Source organism: Geotrypetes seraphini, chromosome 10, assembly GCF_902459505.1.
Source record: "Geotrypetes seraphini chromosome 10, aGeoSer1.1, whole genome shotgun sequence".
Classification (NCBI taxonomy): Eukaryota; Metazoa; Chordata; class Amphibia; order Gymnophiona; family Dermophiidae; genus Geotrypetes; species Geotrypetes seraphini.
The window spans coordinates 98,316,957-98,336,306 of NC_047093.1; the positions used below are offsets into that span (position 1 = coordinate 98,316,957).

Sequence of the window (19,350 nt, forward strand, 5' to 3'; positions counted from 1 at the left end):
GGTGATGTAATGCAATTTTATTACAATTTAATTATTACAATTACTCATAAAAGTATGAGATGATATAATCACAGTCGGATGTTTCAATAGGTTCCCCCTTCAATTCGTACCAACACAGAGGTTAAACATTTAAATATCTGTATTTATTTGTTACAACTAAAAAAAAATACAGTTGAGGGTGAAAGAAAGCTAAATAGGCATGTTCAATAATTGCTATAAGATGTTGTATAAGCAAGGTAAATTAAATTACATTTTAAAAAAGCCCCTGTTTTCACTGGTATCGCCGCTTTCTTGTATTGTCCTGCCACCTGTCTGGAACTAGCAGCTCCTCTGAAGATTTGGATATTTGCTACTATATCTGTAAACAAAAAAAGGAAGCAAAACCCTATCTCCCTAGATCAGACATGTCGAACTCTGGCCCGCAGACCAAAATTAAATTTGGCCCGTGAATGAATTCCCTAATTTGGCCCACGTTGGCCCGTGAGAGGATACCTTCCTGCTTGCTCTCTTTGCTCAGCGGCGACGGAAGGAAGCAACCATCAGCTAATGGGTTAGAAACAGGAAAGGACCAGCCATGAGACAGTGAGGAGAAACGCGCAAGAGGGCGAGGGCGAAGGGGATGGGGAAATGGAGGCTCTGGGCTCAGGAAGAGCGCTCCCTGCAGTTGTACCTCCGGACATGCAGTTAGTGTGTGACTCGCTCTGACAGCTCTTACTGAGTCCTTAGATTCCAGTACCGGCAGGGGCTGTTCGTCAATACCTCCGGCGGCAGCAGCAGCAACGGCGGTACCTGGCAGGCAGAGTCAGCACTTTGAACAGGCTTTTCCTGGCCTGCCCCACTGGGGCCTTTCCTCTGCCACGTTACTGATGATGTGGGAAGAGGGAGCACTGACGGTTAGGCTATTCATGCTGCTGTTGTTGTAGGAGGCCCGAAAGTTGATGTCTCATTGGGGGGGGGGTCATCAATCAGGAAGTGCTGCACAGGGGGATAAGAAGGCTGAAAAGCTGCTGCATAGTGGGATGGGAGGGAGGGAGGGCTAGAAGACTGCTGCACAGGGGTATAGGAGGGATAGAAAGCTGCTGTACAGGGGGATAGGAGGGATGGAAAGCTACTGCACTTTGGGGGAGAGAGGAGAAAGGAAGAATTATTGAACATGGGGTGGAGGAGATGGAGAGATGCAACAAAGAAGTAGAAGTAGAAAGATGTAGAAGTATTCCTAGTAGTCCTAGGTTAAGCAGCATTGGCCAGAAAAAGATGTTTCTAGGGCCGCACAAACGCTGCAGCAAGACAGAGGAGGGAGCTGGCAAGAAGGTAAACACCCGGGGCAGCAGAGGAAAACACTGCATTGCCCTCGACCGGGGCCACACAAAATACTTCACGGGGCCGCATGCGGCCCTTGGGCCGCAGGTTGGACACCCCTGGCCTAAATGATTGCGTGTATTAGGCGCTTACTGGTATCTAAGTCAAACCACATTCAAAATCTGCTCAGAATCAACCCCTAACCATACCTACTTTCTTGTAGGCACCTCAGAATAGATGCCTACCTCAAAGTGGTAGACACCTACCAAATTAGACACCCACCAGCTAAATTATTTTTTTAATAACACTTTTCAATTAACAACGCCAATTAAGCTAAAATAATTCAGTTAGGCGCCTTACTCCAGGCATCATTTATAGAATTTGGGCCTAAATTTATAGAATATCGCCTATGTGCAGTTTTATTTATTTAGTTTTCCATCTATAACATGCCTATTAACTAGGTGAGTCACAATAAAAACATAGGGCTAGATTCACAAAGCAAAGCAAACCGATTGTGTACTGATCGGTTTGCGTCTCCGGCCCGATTCACTTACCTGTCTTCCGACCATCCTCCGATCCGTGCATGCAAATGAGGGCAACGGCATGCAAAGTAGGCAGGGACGCAATTCACTAAACAAAACCTTACAACAACGACTGGGCTGGCCGATCAAAAAAAAGCGACTGCTGAGGACCAGTCGCTGAAGCCCTTTCCAGCTGCCCTGCCTTCTACCGCCCTGCTCTCTACCCTGTCAGCCCCTATCCTGCAGCTCCGAACACGGTGCCTGCCTGCCCTGAATGCGCCTGCCTTCCTGCCCCAAACACGCTGCCTGCCTTCTGCTGCTCTGTTCTCTCCTGTCAGCTCCGAATGCCTTCTGCAGCCCCAAACACACCTGCCTTCCAGCCCCGAATCTGAACACCCTGCCTGCCTGCCCCGACTCTCCCACCCTTTCCCGCACTGCAAGCCCATGGTTTTAACCCGTGGGCTTAAGCGGGTTAAAACCACAGGCTCCAAAAAGATCCTCAATCGACTATTTAAAAATATCTATTAGCCAAAGCGGGTTTCTACAGTTTTATTTACAGCTAAAGCACAAGACATGAAGAAGAAGAAGAAGAAAAAAAAAAAACTCTGACGAGGCGGAGGTCCAGCGTATGCTCAGACCATCTACAGATGGTCTGCGCATGCATGGGGATCGCTATAAAGCGATCCGTGCCTGCAGATGTGGGCGTTCCTCCGATCACCCTCATCTGCATGTTGGGGTTTGCTGAATTTGTTGGACCTGCCTGGATCAGGCCCGATCAGGTAGGTTAGTGAATCTGGCCCTTAGTACAAGACATTAGAGCAGCAGATGTATAACTACAGATTGGTGTCAATTAGCACCAATTAACAACATGTAAGGGATATTAGTAAGTAAGGCCAGTTGGTGCCTTCTTTATGTTAGGTGCGCAGCTGGCACTATCCTATAACTTGCATGGCCAGATTTGTAGGCTAGTTGGAAAGTTGGACATGCAATGTTATAGTATCTGGCTTACAAGGACTAACTCCAGATGCACATACTGAAGTGGGACTTGCTTATCCACTCATACTTTAGCTGAAAAATTATTCCTGCACCTTTTCTGATTCCATGTACAGATTTTCCTCAAGTTAGACATTCTGATTTTTGTCTAACTCCTTTTAACTCTATCTCTGTCTATCTATATGTTCCACCTTTGCTTACACCCTATACTTTCTATTAAGATATTTTAATGTTTTGTCTTGACAGACTATGTCAGAATGGGGGAAATTCTATAAATTGCACTCAGAATTTGGCACAGGAAAAAAATTGGCGGTTTTCTGTATCCAACTCTGGGTGCTGGACTTATGCCAATTGAAACCTGGTATAAATCCCGGTACACAAGTTGAGTGTGAAATCCCCATATTCTATAACACTGTACCCAACTTTGGGGAACAATCTTGACTTACCCATGCCCCTCCCATGGCTACATCCCTTTTTGGGTTGCATACTATGGGATTTGGGTGCCCAATATTATAGAATAGTGCGCAGCCAGATGCATGTACAAATGCTAATTTGTGCCAATTAACCTTAATAATTGGTTATTAGCATCCAATTATTGTTCATTAATGGCTCATTATCCAATTAGGTTGCATGCACATCTTGGATTGACAGTCAAATGTGAGTGATATGCATAGAATCCCTGAAAATGTGCACTGTTATTTGAATGTTAACTGCTGTAATTGTTCTTTGCCTCTGTCTGGATTTTACTTGTTGTGCACTGTTTTGGATAAATTTCTTCTAAAGGCAATAAATAAATCCTAATAAATAAATAAAAAAACCTAAAATTTTGTAGTCATCTGGCACATCCTGCTATTTTTTTTTACAGATTAGCCTTTCATTTTTACCAAGTGACTTTGCCTTGGGAAACCTGCTTTGCTAAAATGATTGGACAGTACTGTACTATGTCAAAGGAAATAGGCAAAAGCAATTTTGCTTTTGCTAGGAAAGTTAGAGGAGTGAATTACCTGTATACTTCTGACTTGGAAAATCATGATAACTGTATTGTGCTGTACCTGGTTTGGGGCAACGGTGATCGCTCAGGTAAATGTCATCGATGGCTATATATGAGTGGTCTTTGCCAGAACTCACTGCCTCCAGAATCAGCTGTGCAGAGAAGGAGAGAAACAGAAAATTAAAACACAGCTTTTTTTTTTTTTTTTTTTTAGTTCACCTCATTTTAATGTCTTAAGGGAATTCACTTCTGGTTCATGGCTGGCAGTGTAGCAGAGGGGCTACCCCTCTCAAACAGTGGAGTGCGGTGACATTTATAACAGGATTCAGTTTTGATCATCAAATGCTGATGCTGTGCTTGGAGAATCACTCGCTGATGATGAAGAATTGCCTGGAGTGTTCATTTAAATATTGATGAACCCATTTGCATGACAGAATCGGAAACTGCTAGGAAGTTCAGAAAAGACTATGGTAAGTCGTTTTGATAGTCCAGCTTTCAGGGCTTTGGTTCAATCTCTGGTTTTAAGTCATTTGGACTACTGTAATATTGTTTATCTCACTGGTATTAAGAAAAACATCCTTAGAATGTGAATTATTCAGAATGCTGTGGTCAAACTTATATATGGATTGAAGAAGTATGATCACGTTACTCCTTTTTACCGAGAGCTACATTGGCTCCCAAAAGAGAGGCACATATTATTTTTAAGTTAGGTTGCATCTACTATAAAGTTGCTTTAGGTCAAGCTCCATCTTATTTAATTGATTCATTCTCTTTTTCCACTCAAAGGCACTCCAGAAGAACACACGCTCTTTTTTTTTCCATCGGGTAAAAGTTGTAAATTCAAAACATATCGTGAATGTTTATTTTCCTTTCAGGCAGCTATTTTAAGTGTCTGTTATCAACTTCCTACTCTTACCAACATTACATAAGACAATTAAAGATTCATCTTTTCTTAAAGTTCTTAAGTTCTTAGGTAATTAGAATCTGTTTGCATTGGGGGGTGTTCCTGAGCTGCAGACAAGATGGACGCTTGAGTCTTGTTCTCTCCCTCCACTGCTGACATTATCAGTTGCCAGGACCTTATTTTTTGCAATAATTGGGTCTTTTATTGTTACTCGGCTAGATAAAGATGTCAGCTTCCAAACCATCTAAAATGGGCGTGTCCACTGGTCAATCTGCAGGTTTTAAATGGACCAAACCTGATCCTCCAATACCGGAAAAAATGGCGCCAGAAAAAAAGGCTGCCACTTCCAGCGACATCATGCTTGAAGAGCTGCGTGATCTGAGGGAACTGAATGCTAAACATTTCGAGACTACTAAAGATCTAAAGGAAGATCTAGCCAAGATTAATACCTCTTTATTACATTACATTACATTACATTAGTGATTTCTATTCCGCCATTACCTTGCGGTTCAAGGCGGATTACATAAGAATTGTCATGAAGTTACAAGATATATAGGTGGATTACATAAGAATTATCAAGAAATTAAGGTAATACGTGTTGGGTAATTAGAACATTTTAGATTTGATAGGAGTAGACAGTGTGGTGGGTGGAGCTTGGGAAGGAACTGGTCATGTTAGATAGATTTTATGTATTTTTTGAAGAGTATAGTTTTTGTTTCTTTTTTGAAGGCTTTGTAGTCTGTGGTCGAAGACAGCAGATTGGTGATTTGTCTGTCTAGTTTTGCTGCTCTGGTGACCATTAGGTAGTCATATAGTTTTCTTCGTTTGACATTTTTGGTTGGCGGGTGAGTGGGTTCTTCTGTGCCTGGTTGAGGTGGCTTGAATTAGTCGGTTGTTCCAGTAGGCTGGGCTGTCTCTGTTAATAGATTTGTATAGTAGGCAATAGAATTTGAAGTGTACTCTTGCTTGTACTGGGAGCCAGTGTGAGTCGTGGTATGCCTCTGTGATGTGGTCATATTATTGGCTTTTCAAATAAGAATTGAGACTCTTGAAACTCAAGCAGATGCTACTGCTTTGGAAATCACACAATATCACAATTAATACAACAAACGTATGAAAAAATTGAACAGGATTTAGAGGATTTGGCCAACCAGAGCAGATGAAATAATGTGAGAATAATAGGTTTAAAAGAAGGAATTGAAGGAACCGATATGTCTGCATTCCTGAAGAAATGGTTGCCTAAAGTACTCAATCTAGACCCTGCTTGCGACGTCAATTGCCTTTACATCTGGGGCAGAATCAGACCTTCCCACGCCCGATCGTTGCTAAATTGCTCTGGTTCCTGCAGGCTCTGCAACTCTTTATAGCTACTAGAAACCACCCTGGACTTCATATCGACAGCAAGAAGATTTGGATCATCCCTGATTTAGCCAAGATGACCTCCTGAAAAAGAAAATCTTTTCTAGCCTTGAGGCCATGGCTGACGTCAATGGGCGCTCGCTTTGGCTAATTATCTTAAGAGAAAGAGGACTAAAGTACAAATTTCATCTATTAAAACTCATAATGGTCAACTTCTCTCTTCACATAGTGAGATTTCTAAAGTTTTCCACTCGTTTTATTCCCGGTTATAGTCATCTGACTTATCTGATACATCATCTATTTCCAATGATTTTATCGCCTCTTTACACTCTCCCAAACTTTCTGAAGTCGATAATGTTATTTTACAAAACCCCTTTAATTCTTCGTAAACCGTGTCAGCTATACGGCATCTATCTTCTAGAAAGGCTCCTGGGTCAGATGGCATTTCAGTGGAGTTTTATAAGCTTTTTAAAGGTAAACTGTCTCCTATTCTTACCTCTCCATTTAACTCTCTCCAACCTCATACAGTTTCTAGAAGCCACTTCTTAGATGCTATTATTACAGTCATTCCCAAACCCAATAAAGACTCCCAACTGGTCCAAAATTATAGGCCTATTTCGCTCTTAAATACTGATTATAAAATTTATGCTACCATTCTTTCTCATAGACTTAAGAGTGTCATAGGTAAACTTATCCCCTCCCATCAGGTGGGTTTTATGCCAGGCAGACTTATAACTAATAATTCTCGTCTCTTTTTCTGGAATGAAAATGGCGCCATTTTCATTCCGGACTTTCTACTCTTCAGCTAGCATCTGAGAGCACAATTGGATCACTCAGCTAGTTCCTGAGGAAGAGAGGTTGTTCTCCCTTGAAACGGAGCCCCGTTGGAAGGATTCATTCTTAGCTGTTTTTTTCTACCCTCCAGATTCTATCGGAGAAGCTAAGTATCCTTGTCTTTTTTGATTTGTTTGCGTTTGAGCCAGCCCGGGTGATTTTGGACACTCCTCGCCCTCGGCAGGGGGATTAAGATAGCCAAACCAATTCACTGACTAGTGATTTTCGCATTTATTATTTCACTTTATTTTCCACTTTTAGCACATTTGTGCACTAGTAAATTTAGGTGGGAAACCCAGGGATGTTTCACATATAATGCCTGTCCTGGGTTTTGATTGTGGCAGCTGGTGCTTTAGGGACTTGTTCCCATAGCAAGCTGTGAGACTGAGGGTCACCCACTTACACGAATAATTATTAGTTCGAGGTTGGTTTTTGGTTCAGTTGCCTCTATTCTTCTTCCCATTTTTGGGCCAGGGGAGACTTTTTGCTTCTGCTTATCTGCAGTCTTCCCCATTTTGGGTTTTTGTATTATTCATTTGTAGATTATAAGCTAATGCGGACGATGTGCTCTTATGCGGACGATGTGCTCTTATATGTTACTAAACCAGAACGCTCACTTCCTGTCCTTTTTGATCTAATCAATACAAAAAACTGAGGTTTTATATCTAAATGCCCACTCTCATTCGGATCTGGTCAAACCTTATAATTTACTATGGTCCTCTTCCCATATAAGATACCTTGGCATAGATTTACCGTATTTTCACGCAGATAACGCGCACCCGTGTATAACGCGCACACGGGTATAGCGCGCAGAAACCACGATTTTATGTACAAAAACTTTTGTATACCGCACTCACGGGTATACCGCGCATGCTGCCGGACTGTCCTTTCGCCCGCCCCGACTCTCCTCTGGCCACCCCGACTCTCCTTTCGCCCTCCCCGACTCTCCGTGCGCTGTCCCGACTATCCGTTCACCCTCCCTGACTTTCCGTGCACTGCCCCGCCTCTCTGTACGCTGTCCCGACTCTCCGTTCACCCTCCCTGACTTTCCGTGCACTGCCCCGACTCTCCGTGCGCTGTCCCAACTCTCCGTTCACCCTCCCTGACTTTCCGTGCACTGCCCCGCCTCTCCGTGCGCTGTCCCGACTCTCCGTTCACCCGCCCTGACTTTCCGTGCACTGCCCAGACTCTCCGTGCGCTGTCCCGACTCTCCGTTCACCCGCCCTGACTTTCCGTGCACTGCCCCGCCTCTCCGTGCGCTGTCCCGACTCTCCTTTCGCCCGCCCTGCCCTGCTCCCAGCTCTGTAAGCATGCGCAATGGTCTGAGCATGCTTGCCGCTTAGTTTTCACCAAGGCTGTTTTTCTGGTGGTGTGCTTTTCACCACGTGGCTGTGGCCCCCCTCTATCTGGCCTTGTAATTTGCCCAGTGAATACTATTTTGACTATACAACAGCATCTCAGCCTTTGGGTAAGCCTATAAAAGATTAATGCTGCATGTAGAGCCCACATTTTAATTTGATCTCTTCAGATTGGTATTCTGCATTTATCTACCCGGTAGTAGAGTTTATCAATTAAATTTAAATGTACCGCCATAATGGCAGGAATAAGACGAAAGTCATATACAGTGGACTTTAAGCTTCAAGTCGTTGCGAAAGCTGAGGAAATAGGCAACCGGGCCGCAGCGAGAGAGTTCGATGTTGGAGAAACATCGGTGCGTGAATGGAGAAAAGATAAGAAGGAACTGGAGAAATGCAATCCGCGCAAACGGGCACGTCGTGGGGCCAAACCAAAATGGCCTCAGCTGGAGGATGACTTGAAGCAGTGGATTCTGGCGAGAAGGGAGCAAAATCAATCAGTCTCTACTGTTGCGATTCAGATGAAGGCAAAACTACTTGCCAATGGAAGAGGAATACCCGACTTCAAAGCTGGCTTCACATGGATCTCAAAATTTATGAAAAGGAACGGACTATCAGTTAGATTGAGAACAACTGTTGGCCAGCGACTTCCAGATGACTGGCAGCAAAAATTGATTGATTTCCGTGACTTTGTCGCCAAAGAAATATCTGAACTTGGCATCACTGCAAAGGACGTCATCAACATGGATGAAATTCCAATGGCATTCGACATTCCAGCAACAAGAACCATAGCCCCCACAGGTACTAAATCTATTGCCATCACCACAACTGGGCATGAAAGAACGTGTTTTACAGTCGTTCTTGGTTGCTCAGCTAGCGGGGTTAAGTTAAAGCCCATGCTCATTTTCAAAAGGGTCACTATGCCCCGTGAAAAGCTGCCCACCAGTGTGGTTGTGCACTGCAACAAGAAGGGATGGATAGACTGCGACGTAATGAGATTGTGGGTAGATAAATGCTTTAGGGCAAGACCGGGTGGATTCTTTGCAAAAAAATCCTTGTTAATTTTGGATGCCATGGCTGCCCACAAAGAAAAAAATGTTCAGGCCTACATTAATTCTACTCGTGCCCACATCGCTGTGATACCTGGAGGCCTGACGTGTAAGCTGCAACCACTTGACATCGCAGTGAATCATCCATTCAAGACTTTTATTAGAAAGGAGTGGGAGGAGTGGATGCAGAGCGGCACGCACGAGTACACACCCGCGGGGCGGCAGAAGCGGGCAACTTTCACAGAAGTCTGCAAGTGGGTGGCTTCAGCATGGGACAAAATAACACCAGATACCATTCGAAACGGATTTAGAAACGCGGGCATTGTTTATGAAACCAATGACACTACGGGTACTACCAGTGCAGCGGAAGGAGGCAACAACATGGATATCAGCGATGATGATGATGATGATGACGATGATGACGATATCACTTCGGAAATAAACGAGGATCGTCTGCAGGCCGTGCTCAGTTTATTTAATGACGATGATGACAATTCGGATTTTGATGGATTCAAGGATTCAGATGACTGTGGTGATGATGACTGAATAAACCTGTAAACTTTGTTTATTTACAACTTTACCGTAATTACGGTAACTGTATTTAGATTATTTTGTCCTCCATACTTCGTTTGATCTACCGGTTAATGTTATAGTTTATAAGAATTAACATGTTTCTGTTCTTGTTGCTGAATTCATACTCACTAACTCTAGATTAAAAGTTATAAGGTTGTTTATAAGAATGAACAGTTTTTTTCTTTTCACGTGTTTGGTTGGAGGGTGTGTCAATGGTGCGTGAGTTCTCCTATGTCTGGTTGAGGTGGATTGAATTACCGGTATTTAGCTGAAGAAATTATGGTAGTTAAACAACCCCCCCCCCCATTCCACACACATTACGGTAATTCTCTTCCATTTTTGTTCCCATTATAAAAAACACTAAAAAGTTTCCAGAAAAAATACATTAAAATAAGAAGTGAAAACAAAGGCCCCTACAGATGAGAACATGAGAATAGCCTAACTGGGTCAGTCCAATGGTCCATCATGCCCTGTAGCCCATTCTCATGGTAGCCAATCCAGGTCACTAAATACCTGGTCAAAACCCAAAGAATAATAACATTCCATGCTACCGATCCAGGGCAAGCAGACGCTTCCCCCATGTCTTAATAACAGACTATGGACTTTTCCTCCCCTAGCCTACGGTAATGCCACACAAGCAGCGCTGTTACAAATATATTCTGAAGGTCAATGCTAAGGTTAACAAAGTTTCCTTCCTTGGACCACAAGGAGATACTGACAAACCACTGAAAGAGATCCCAGGAACAACACCCAAAGACCCACTCAGTATGTGAACCAGTTGAGTGGAGTGGACTAGGGTAACTGGGGGGTGGAAATGGACCCGGAGTTTTCTCAGCAGAATTTCCCAGACCACCTCTTCCTCTCAACACATTGACACGCTAGTGGGTTTATTTTATAGCTTTTTCACTCCCTTCGGTCTGCCTGTCCCCCTTGAAGTCCTGTCCCCCCTTGAAGGTCTGCCTGTCCCCCTTGAAGGTCTGTTCCCATCCTGAAAGCCTGATGCCCCCCCCCCGACGTCCGATACATCCTTCCCCCGGCAGGACCCCTCGCACCCCCACCCCGAAGGACCGCCGACTCCCCGACAATATCGGGCCAGAAGGGAGCCCAAACCCTCCTGGCCACGGCGACCCCCTACCCCCACCCCGCACTACATTACGGGCAGGAGGGATCCCAGGCCCTCCTGCCCTCGACGTAAACCCCCCTCCCTCCAACGACCGCCCCCCCCAAGAACCTCCGACCGCCCCCCCAGCCGACCCGCGACCCCCCTGGCCGACCCCCACGACACCCCCACCCGCCTTCCCCGTACCTTTGTGTAGTTGGGACAGATGGGAGCCAAACCCGCCTGTCCGGCAGGCAGCCAACAACGGAATGAGGCCGGATTGGCCCATCCGTCCCAAAGCTCCGCCTACTGGTGGGGCCTAAGGCGCGTGGGCCAATCAGAATAGGCCCTGGAGCCTTAGGTCCCACCTGGGGGCGCGGCCTGAGGCACATGGTCGGGTTGGGCCCATGTGCCTCAGGCCGCGCCCCCAGGTGGGACCTAAGGCTCCAGGGCCTATTCTGATTGGCCCACGCGCCTTAGGCCCCACCAGTAGGCGGAGCTTTGGGACGGATGGGCCAATCCAGCCTCATTCCGTCGTTGGCTGCCTGCCGGACAGGCGGGTTTGGCTCCCGTCTGTCCGGCCAACTACCAAAGGTACGGGGAAGGGGGTGGGGGTGTCGTGGGGGTCGGCCAGGGGGGTCGCGGGTCGGCTGGGGGGGCGGTCGGAGGTTCTTGGGGGGGGCGGTCGTTGGAGGGAGGGGGGTTTGCGTCGAGGGCAGGAGGGCCTGGGATCCCTCCTGCCCGTAATGTAGTGCGGGGTGGGGGTAGGGGGTCGCCGTGGCCAGGAGGGTTTGTGCTCCCTCCTGGCCTGATATTGTCGGGGAGTTGGGGAGTCGGCCGGGCAAGAGGGCTTGGGCTCCCTCTTGCTCCGATCGTGGGTGCGGGTGGGAGCGCGTGCGAGCGATCGTTCGGGGTGAGGGTGCGAGCGGTCCTGCTGGGGGGGGGGGTGAATCGGGCGTCGGGCGGGGTGGGAACTATGTAAAAAAAATTTTGTATAACGCGCGAGGGGTATGCGTGGTAGGTAAAAACGCGTATAACGCGCGCGTTATATGCGTGAAAATACAGTATATGCTACCCTTCAAGCTACGGTTAAACATAATAGAGATAACCTCATAAATACTACAAAATCATTTTTGCAAGCATGGCACTCTCTCCATCTCTCTTAGTGGGGCTGTATTGAAACCGTAAAAATGGTACTCGCACTTAAAATTAATTTTGTACTCAGTATGATTCCGAACCTATTTCCATCTCCTTTTTACAAATCGGTGGAGAAACATATCTCTGCTTTTATCTGGAAACATAAGCCTCCAAAAATTGCACTTAAAAAACTTAAAGCTTCTAAGAAAAGGGCGGGAGTCTTCCTACCTGGCTTTTATATTTGCCACAAAGCTTTTATTTTGCAGCAAGCTGATCAATGGTTTTCTTCTCCTCAGGAATATCATCCCCTCTAGTTGCAATTAGAGCTTTCGTTTCTTACTTCCTCCACCTCGCTTGTGCTTCTACTTACTTCCAATGATTTTCTTAAAAGAACTAATTCTATAGTCTCTCAATCGGTGCACTGTCTCTTTGATCTGGATAAGCTCCTAGAGACCTCTATTATCAATTCTACATGCATATCTTTATGGTATAACTCACAACTTCTTATTGGTAACTTTACCATCTATTGGCCCAAGTGGGCCTTGGTACATAAAAGACATTTGTAACTCCTCTTTGCAACTTCTATACTTTGCAGAATTACAAGCTTTGCTCTTCTGGCCTCAGCGTTTTATCAATGGCTTCAGCTTACTAGGGTAATTTAAAAAATTGAAGATTTTACATACTATCACTAGGGCTGTCCCTTTACTGTTTCCCTTTTTTCCATGCTATCACTTAAGGGACACGTAGCATCAAGTATTTATAAGACATTTATTCAATTTCAATTCAATACCCAGGTTTCGCCACAAAATTCTTGGGAGTTGGACCTGGGGAGAGGAAGGCCCGGGAGCCTTAGGCTCCTCCTGTGGGCAGGGCCTTAAGCACATGGGCCCAACCCGGCCCATGTGCTTAAGGTCCCGCCCACAGGAGGAGCCTAAGGCTCCTGGGCCTATTCTGATTGGCCCAGGCGCCTCAGGCCCCACCTGTGGGTGGGGTTTCAGCCACTTGGGCCAATCCGGTAGGGGCGGAGCCGGCTGGCCTGCCGGACGGGCGGGCTTGGCACCCGTCTGTCTGGCCAACGTTGAAGGTATGGGGAAGGGGGGGGGGGGGGGTGTCGTGGGGTCGCAGGTCGGCGGGGGGCCGATCGGGGGGTCAGGGGGGCGGTCGTTGGGGGTGGGGAGTTGTGTTGAGGGCAGGAGGGCCTGGGATCCCTCCTGCCCGTATTGTAGTGGGGGGTAGGGAGTCGCCGGGGCCAGGAGGGCTTGGGCTCCCTCCTGGCCATATCGAGTCGGGTGGGTCGCCGGGGCCAGGAGGGCTTGGGCTCCCTCCTGCCCATATCGAGTCGGGGGGGGGGTCACCGGGGCCAGGAAGGCTTGGACTCCCTCCTGGCCCGATCATACTCGGCGGGGGGAGTGCACGATCGCCGGGGCAAGAGGGCTTGGGCTCCCTCTCGCACCGATATCATCAGGGGTGCCGCCGCGGCTGCCGCGGGGCAAGAGGGCTTGGGCTCCCTCTTGCCCTGTTGTCGTCGTGAGGTGCTGCGGGTGCCCGGAGCAGGGGGGCTTGCATTTCCTCCTGCCCCGATGTTGTGTGTATGTGTTAGAGAATGACATGGGGAGCGATCCCCGCAGGGAGCTGCGGCGTGGCTGCGGTTTGGCTGCGGGTTATGGAGACTCCAAAGCCAAATCGCCGCATACACGGGGACAAAAGTTTTCACCGCCCGCAAAAACGGTGAAAAGATTTGTCCCCGCAGGCCAATGTACCCCCTTCTAGGAACCGCTATTTACCTGTGTTTCACCTGCCAATAGAACCCGCCCCCCCCCCCCCCCGACGATCGCCGGCAGGAAGGTGCTCAGCCCTTCATGCCGACAGAACCAGCCCTCCCCAACGATCGCGGCAGGAGGGTACCCATCCCCTCCTGCCTACCCCAACAGCCCCCCCGACGATCGCAGCAGGAGGATATCCAATCCCTCCTGCCAGCTCCCCTTAGTCTTACTTTCCAAGTTGGACCGGACAGCTCCTCGCTCGTCTGGCCAGCAGGCCTGCCTCCGTCCAAATGAGGTGGGCCCGCCCCTCCCCTGCCTAACCCACAGGATCCTAGGGCCTGATTGGCCCAAGCACCTAAGGCCCCTCCTATAGCGGGAGTGGCTTTAGGTGCCTAGACCAATCAGGCCCTAGGATCCTGTGGGTTGGGCAGGGTAGGGGCGGGCCCGCCTCATTTGGACGGAGGCAAGCCTGCTGGCCATACGTGTGAGGAGCCGTCCGGTCCAACTTGGAAAGTAAGACTAAGGGGGTTCCGGGGTGGGAGGGTTCGTTGGGGGGGGGGGTCCAGCAGGAGGGGTTGGGTACCCTCCTGCCGGCGATCTTAGGGGAGGCCATTAGGAGGACCGGCAGGAGGGGTTGGGTACCCTTCTGCTGCGATTGTCGGGAGGGCCGTTGGGGGGGGTCTACAGGAGGGGTTGGGTGCCCTCCTGCCGTGATCGCTGGGGGGAGGGGAGACTTGCAGCCGTAGCCGCGGTCACTATGCTAATCACGGCAGGGAGATCTTTGCCGCGATTAGGTACAGCGGCCGCGTCTACTTACCATGTAGGCTAACATTGTAAGCATTAAAAGTACATGTCGTGTTTGTTTTTGTATAGTTATTAACTAATATTTAACTAAGTTTTAAAGTTTTAAAGAATGTTTCCTTTATACGTAAATAAAGAAAAGTATTTAAAATCGTACCCGTTTGAGGCTTTTATGTATGCAGCGGTGACGGTGACGGGGCGGTGAATGGGATTGCAGTGGCGGTGACGGGGCGGTGAATGGGGTGGCAGTGGCGGTGACGGGGCGGTGAAGGGAATGGCGGTGACGGGGCGGTGCAGAGGATGGTGAGACGGGGACGGGGCGGTGACGGGGACCAATTTTTTCACCGTGTCATTCTCTAGTATGTGTGTGTGTGTAGGTGGGGGGGGGGAGGGGAATTGGTGTGGATTTTGTAACCGGTGTTGTTTTTGACAGACACCGGTTACAAAATCCAGCTTTTAGGCGAAGGACTGGCTCCTCCTTCGCCTAAAAGCCCTTGTGTTGGACATTTTGGGCTTATGCGTTTTTTTGGTTCATTATAGGGTATAAGTGTAGATGTCGTGAGGGTGTACTTGTAGATGTAGTGGTTGGCTGGGCGTTTAAACAGCTGAATGTAGAGGCAGGCCATTATCAAAACAAGGACGTTTGTTTTGGTTATGGACACTTTCCCTGCTTCTGCTTTCAACGTTTAAGGCCTTAGGCCAAAAAGGGACTTAGATGTTTTTTTTGATTATGCCCCTCCACGTTTCTATTACATCATAGAACGAACTGGATGCCTCAGAAACTTCACATAGCTGGACTTCTTTCATTCAACAAATGTTGGAATTACAAGTCACTTCCAGGAACCATTTTGCACATGCTATTTAAATGTACTTGTTTATAGACCTTCTGGAATGATGTTTGGTCTGTTATGCGGTCTTTTTTTGATTTACACATCAATATCTCTAGTAGTGTAATTATACTTAAATCAGAGGCTCCTTCCATTCAGATTCCAGTCTCTCATCATGCTTTGTTTAATTTTCTTATAATTATTGCTATGAGACTAGTTTTGTCTAATTGGAAATCCTTTGGTTTGCTTAATGTTCATTTCTGGTTGCAATTGGTATTACTTCAACATGGATGTGAGGTGTTAATTTCTGCAACCATGCCACTGAACACCAAAACTGCTAAGAAATGGGCCATCTTTGAAACCTATCTGAGTTCTGTTTAACCTTGCATTCCATCTTAGCCCTCCTCTTAATATATTTCTCTGTATTCTCTCTTCTTTCTCGTCTTTCCTTTGGCCTCTGAGGGGTCTCTCCTTTTCTGTTCCCTCCTCCTTCCTGCTTTTCTTCTTATTTAATCTTTCATCTCCTCTTACAAGATCATGAAGGGCATAGACAAAGTGGAGAGGGACAGATTCTTCAAACTTTCGAAAACTACAAGAACGAGAGGGCATTCGGAAAAATTAAGAGGGGACAGATTCAGAACCAATGCTAAGAAGTTCTTCTTCACCCAAAGGATGGTGGACACCTGGAATGCGCTTCCATAGGGTGTGATAGGACAGATTATGCTATTGGGTTTCAAGAAGGGATTAGATGATTTCCTGAAGGAAAAGAGGATAGAAGGGTATAGATAGAGGATTACTATACAGGTCTTGGACCTGTATGGGCCGCCGCGTGAGCGGACTGCTGGGCATAATGGACCTCTGGTCTGACCCAGCAGAGGCACTGCTTATGTTCTTATAGTTCTTGTATAATGGTATATTGAATGTTTAGAGAATACACTTTTCTTTTTGTGTAGCAGTTACTGAATTGATAGTATTAAGTTTTTTTTCCATCCTTATTACTGGAATGTCTTCAGTTGTTTGTTCCCTTTTTGTATTTGCTAAAATTTTCAATAAAATTTCTTGGGGAAAAAAAAGAATCTGTTTGCATTTCCATTGGTTATGCAGTCTATAAATTGATTTTTGGTTATGTTTATGATAATGATAATCTGCTGCTAAAATACATGCACGTTAAACCAGTTGGAACTTGTTTAGCGACCGTGTAAAAGACAACCCTAAGTTTTGAGAATCTGGCCCTAAAAGTCTAGTTTGGTAATGTTCTGAGTCTACTATGCATATCCTCTGAGAGAGCCAGAACAGGGGAAGACAGAAGGCTATAAAGGAAATGCTGCCTCTTGCTGCTTCTCAGTAGTGTTGCCTGATTTGCCGATTCAAATCCGGGACCACTGAAGGCAGCATGTTTACTTCACTCAGGGTGCCTGTAGTCCGAAGAGTGCAGTGCTAGAAAACAAAAAGGCTGGATCCCGCCTGGGGTGGGGGTTGGTTTAAAATTCTGGATAGGCTCCAGAGGTTTCAGAGGGCTGCCACTGGCTCGCAGGCCTTGCAATGAAGACCACTGTCCTAGCATCATTTTATCCCACCTTTGTTCCCTCCTGCCCTCCCATGAGTCCATCTCTCATCCTCTATCCCCAAGATCCAATCTCTCTCCTTCTCTTTTCTGTTGTTGTTCTTCCTCCCCCCCCTTGATGCTGAATAGTGGGAGGGAGGGGAAAAAAGAGATGCTGTATCTCTCTCTTCCTTCCACCCTAGGCCTAACATTTCTTCCTACCTCCCTTTCTTCCATTCTCAGATCCAATTTTCTTCCCACCCCATATCTTTCCATGCCTCCCTCCCTCTAGGTCCACCATCTCTCCCCAACTATCCTTCCTATCTCTCCCTCCCTCCCACCAGGTTTACAGTCTTTCCCTTTCTCTTCCCAACTGTCCTTCCTTCAGGTAACTCTTTCCTCCTTTCTCTACACCATACCACCCCAGTCCAACTTCTTTCCATGAACACTGTTGCCCACTATCTTTCTCTCTCTTCCTTCTGTTTCCAGACTCATAAGTTCTTCCCCTTCATCTCTCCCCCACCCCCAGCCTCCCCCAATCTACTTAAGAAGTTGGTCCAGGGAGCTTCCTGGCCTGGCATTTCCTCTCCTTTCTATCTGCATCGGTCCAATGTCATCCTCCCTTTCTCTATGCTTTCCTTCTGCCATGGTCAGTCCCCAATGACACAACTTCCTGTTTCCACCTGGATGAACTGTGGCAAAAGGAAAACAGAAAGAGGGGCCACAAGTATCGGTTGAGAATCGGTGCCAGGGACAGCAGCCCCCTGTAACAAAAATGGATGCGTCTGCAAGACTAGGAGAGGAAGACATCAGATCGGCGCAGACAGAAGTGGGTGGACATGCCGACCCACTACTACGGGCCCCCCAGAGCTTTGAGGACCAGGGCAGCTGCCCTGTTTTCCCCCTCCCTAATGCCAGCCCTGCCTGTAAAGACAGGATGCAAATGACTAGCACCCATCCCACTGGAGTCCATGAGCATATGGAATATTATGAGGCCTGTTTATGCAGATAAACATTTAAGTGCTGGTTTACACATGCATGAAATGTGATCAGGGCTAGTTAAAAAAGGGCCACAGTGACATAGATAAATAAATAATAATGACAATTTTCAAAAGCCATTTACCTGGTAAATGAGCTGTTCAAAAATTGCCCAACCTTCCTGCAGGTATAGCAGAAACGAGTTTTGTTCTTCTTTGACTGCAGCTGCTCTTTAATGCTCCCCAAAATGCTACAACCTAACTTGACTGCTTCTGTCTGTGCCTGTTCCTAAGTCACTGGTACATTACCTTCCAGCTTCTTTCTGTTTGAATGGTGATGCTGCTGTAGTGCCAGGTATCCTCCTGCTTCCTGTTCACACTGAACACTTGCCTCTTCTCTTTCTTCCCTTCTTCCACATAAATATTCAGTGAACCTGTCAACACCAGAAGGACCACAGTCAAGAGGATTAGGCATTCTGCTGAGCTTAGTAAACATAACCTCCCAAGCATGGCACTTCAGTACTGTGGTGCTGGAGTTTTCAGTCTCCTGTCTGGGGTGCCTGTATCACAAATCTGTACCTAAGAACATAAGAATAGCAATACTGTGTCAGACCAATGGTCCATCTAGCACAGTTTCCTATTTCCAACAGTGGCCAATCCAGATCACAGTACCTGGCAGAAACCCAAATAGTAGCAACATTCCATGCTACCAATCCAGTATAAACAGTGGCTTCCCCCACTGCTAACTCAGTAGCAGACTATGGACCTTTCCTCCAAGAATTTGTCCAAACTTTTCCTAAATCCAACTATGCTAATTGCTGTAACCACATGCTCTGGCAGTGAGTTCCAGAACTTAACTATTCATTGAGTAAAAAATATATATGTTTCTATTTGTTTTAAAGGTATTTCCACATAATTTAATTGAATGTCCCCTGGTTTTTGTACTTCTTGAAAGGGTGAAAAATCAGTTCATTCTTACCCATTCTACACCACTCAGGATTTTGTAGACCTGAGTCATATCCCCCTCAGCCATCTCTTTTCCAAGCTGAGGCGCCCCAACTTCTTTAGTCTTTTCTCATATGAGAGGAGTTCCATTCCTTTTATCATTTTGGTCACTCTTTTTTGAACCTTTTCTAATTCCACTATATCTTTCTTAAGATACAGCCACCAGAAATATGCGCAGTACTCAAGGTGAGGACACACCATGGAACAATACAGAGGCATTATAATATTCCTGGTCTTATTTACCATCCCTTTCTTGTATTTGGCGATCGTGCGTCCGCATCTGGAGTACTGCGTTCAATATTGGTCGCCATACCTTAAGA

At 46.8% G+C, this 19,350-nt stretch overlaps 1 protein-coding gene across 3 annotated transcripts in view; it reads right to left on the reverse strand.

Moving 5' to 3' along the window:
- The window catches only part of MAMDC4 (MAM domain containing 4), a 343,940-nt gene that overhangs the window by 63,621 nt on the left and 260,969 nt on the right, over window positions 1–19,350 (reverse strand). For all 3 annotated transcript variants that reach the window (XM_033959811.1, XM_033959812.1, XM_033959813.1), the window contains 2 exons: window positions 18,335–18,459; window positions 3,866–3,956 (listed from right to left, as the gene is read on the reverse strand). In XM_033959811.1, coding sequence (XP_033815702.1) covers window positions 3,866–3,956; window positions 18,335–18,459 — 216 coding nt within the window. The remainder of the gene's footprint in view (window positions 1–3,865; window positions 3,957–18,334; window positions 18,460–19,350) is intronic.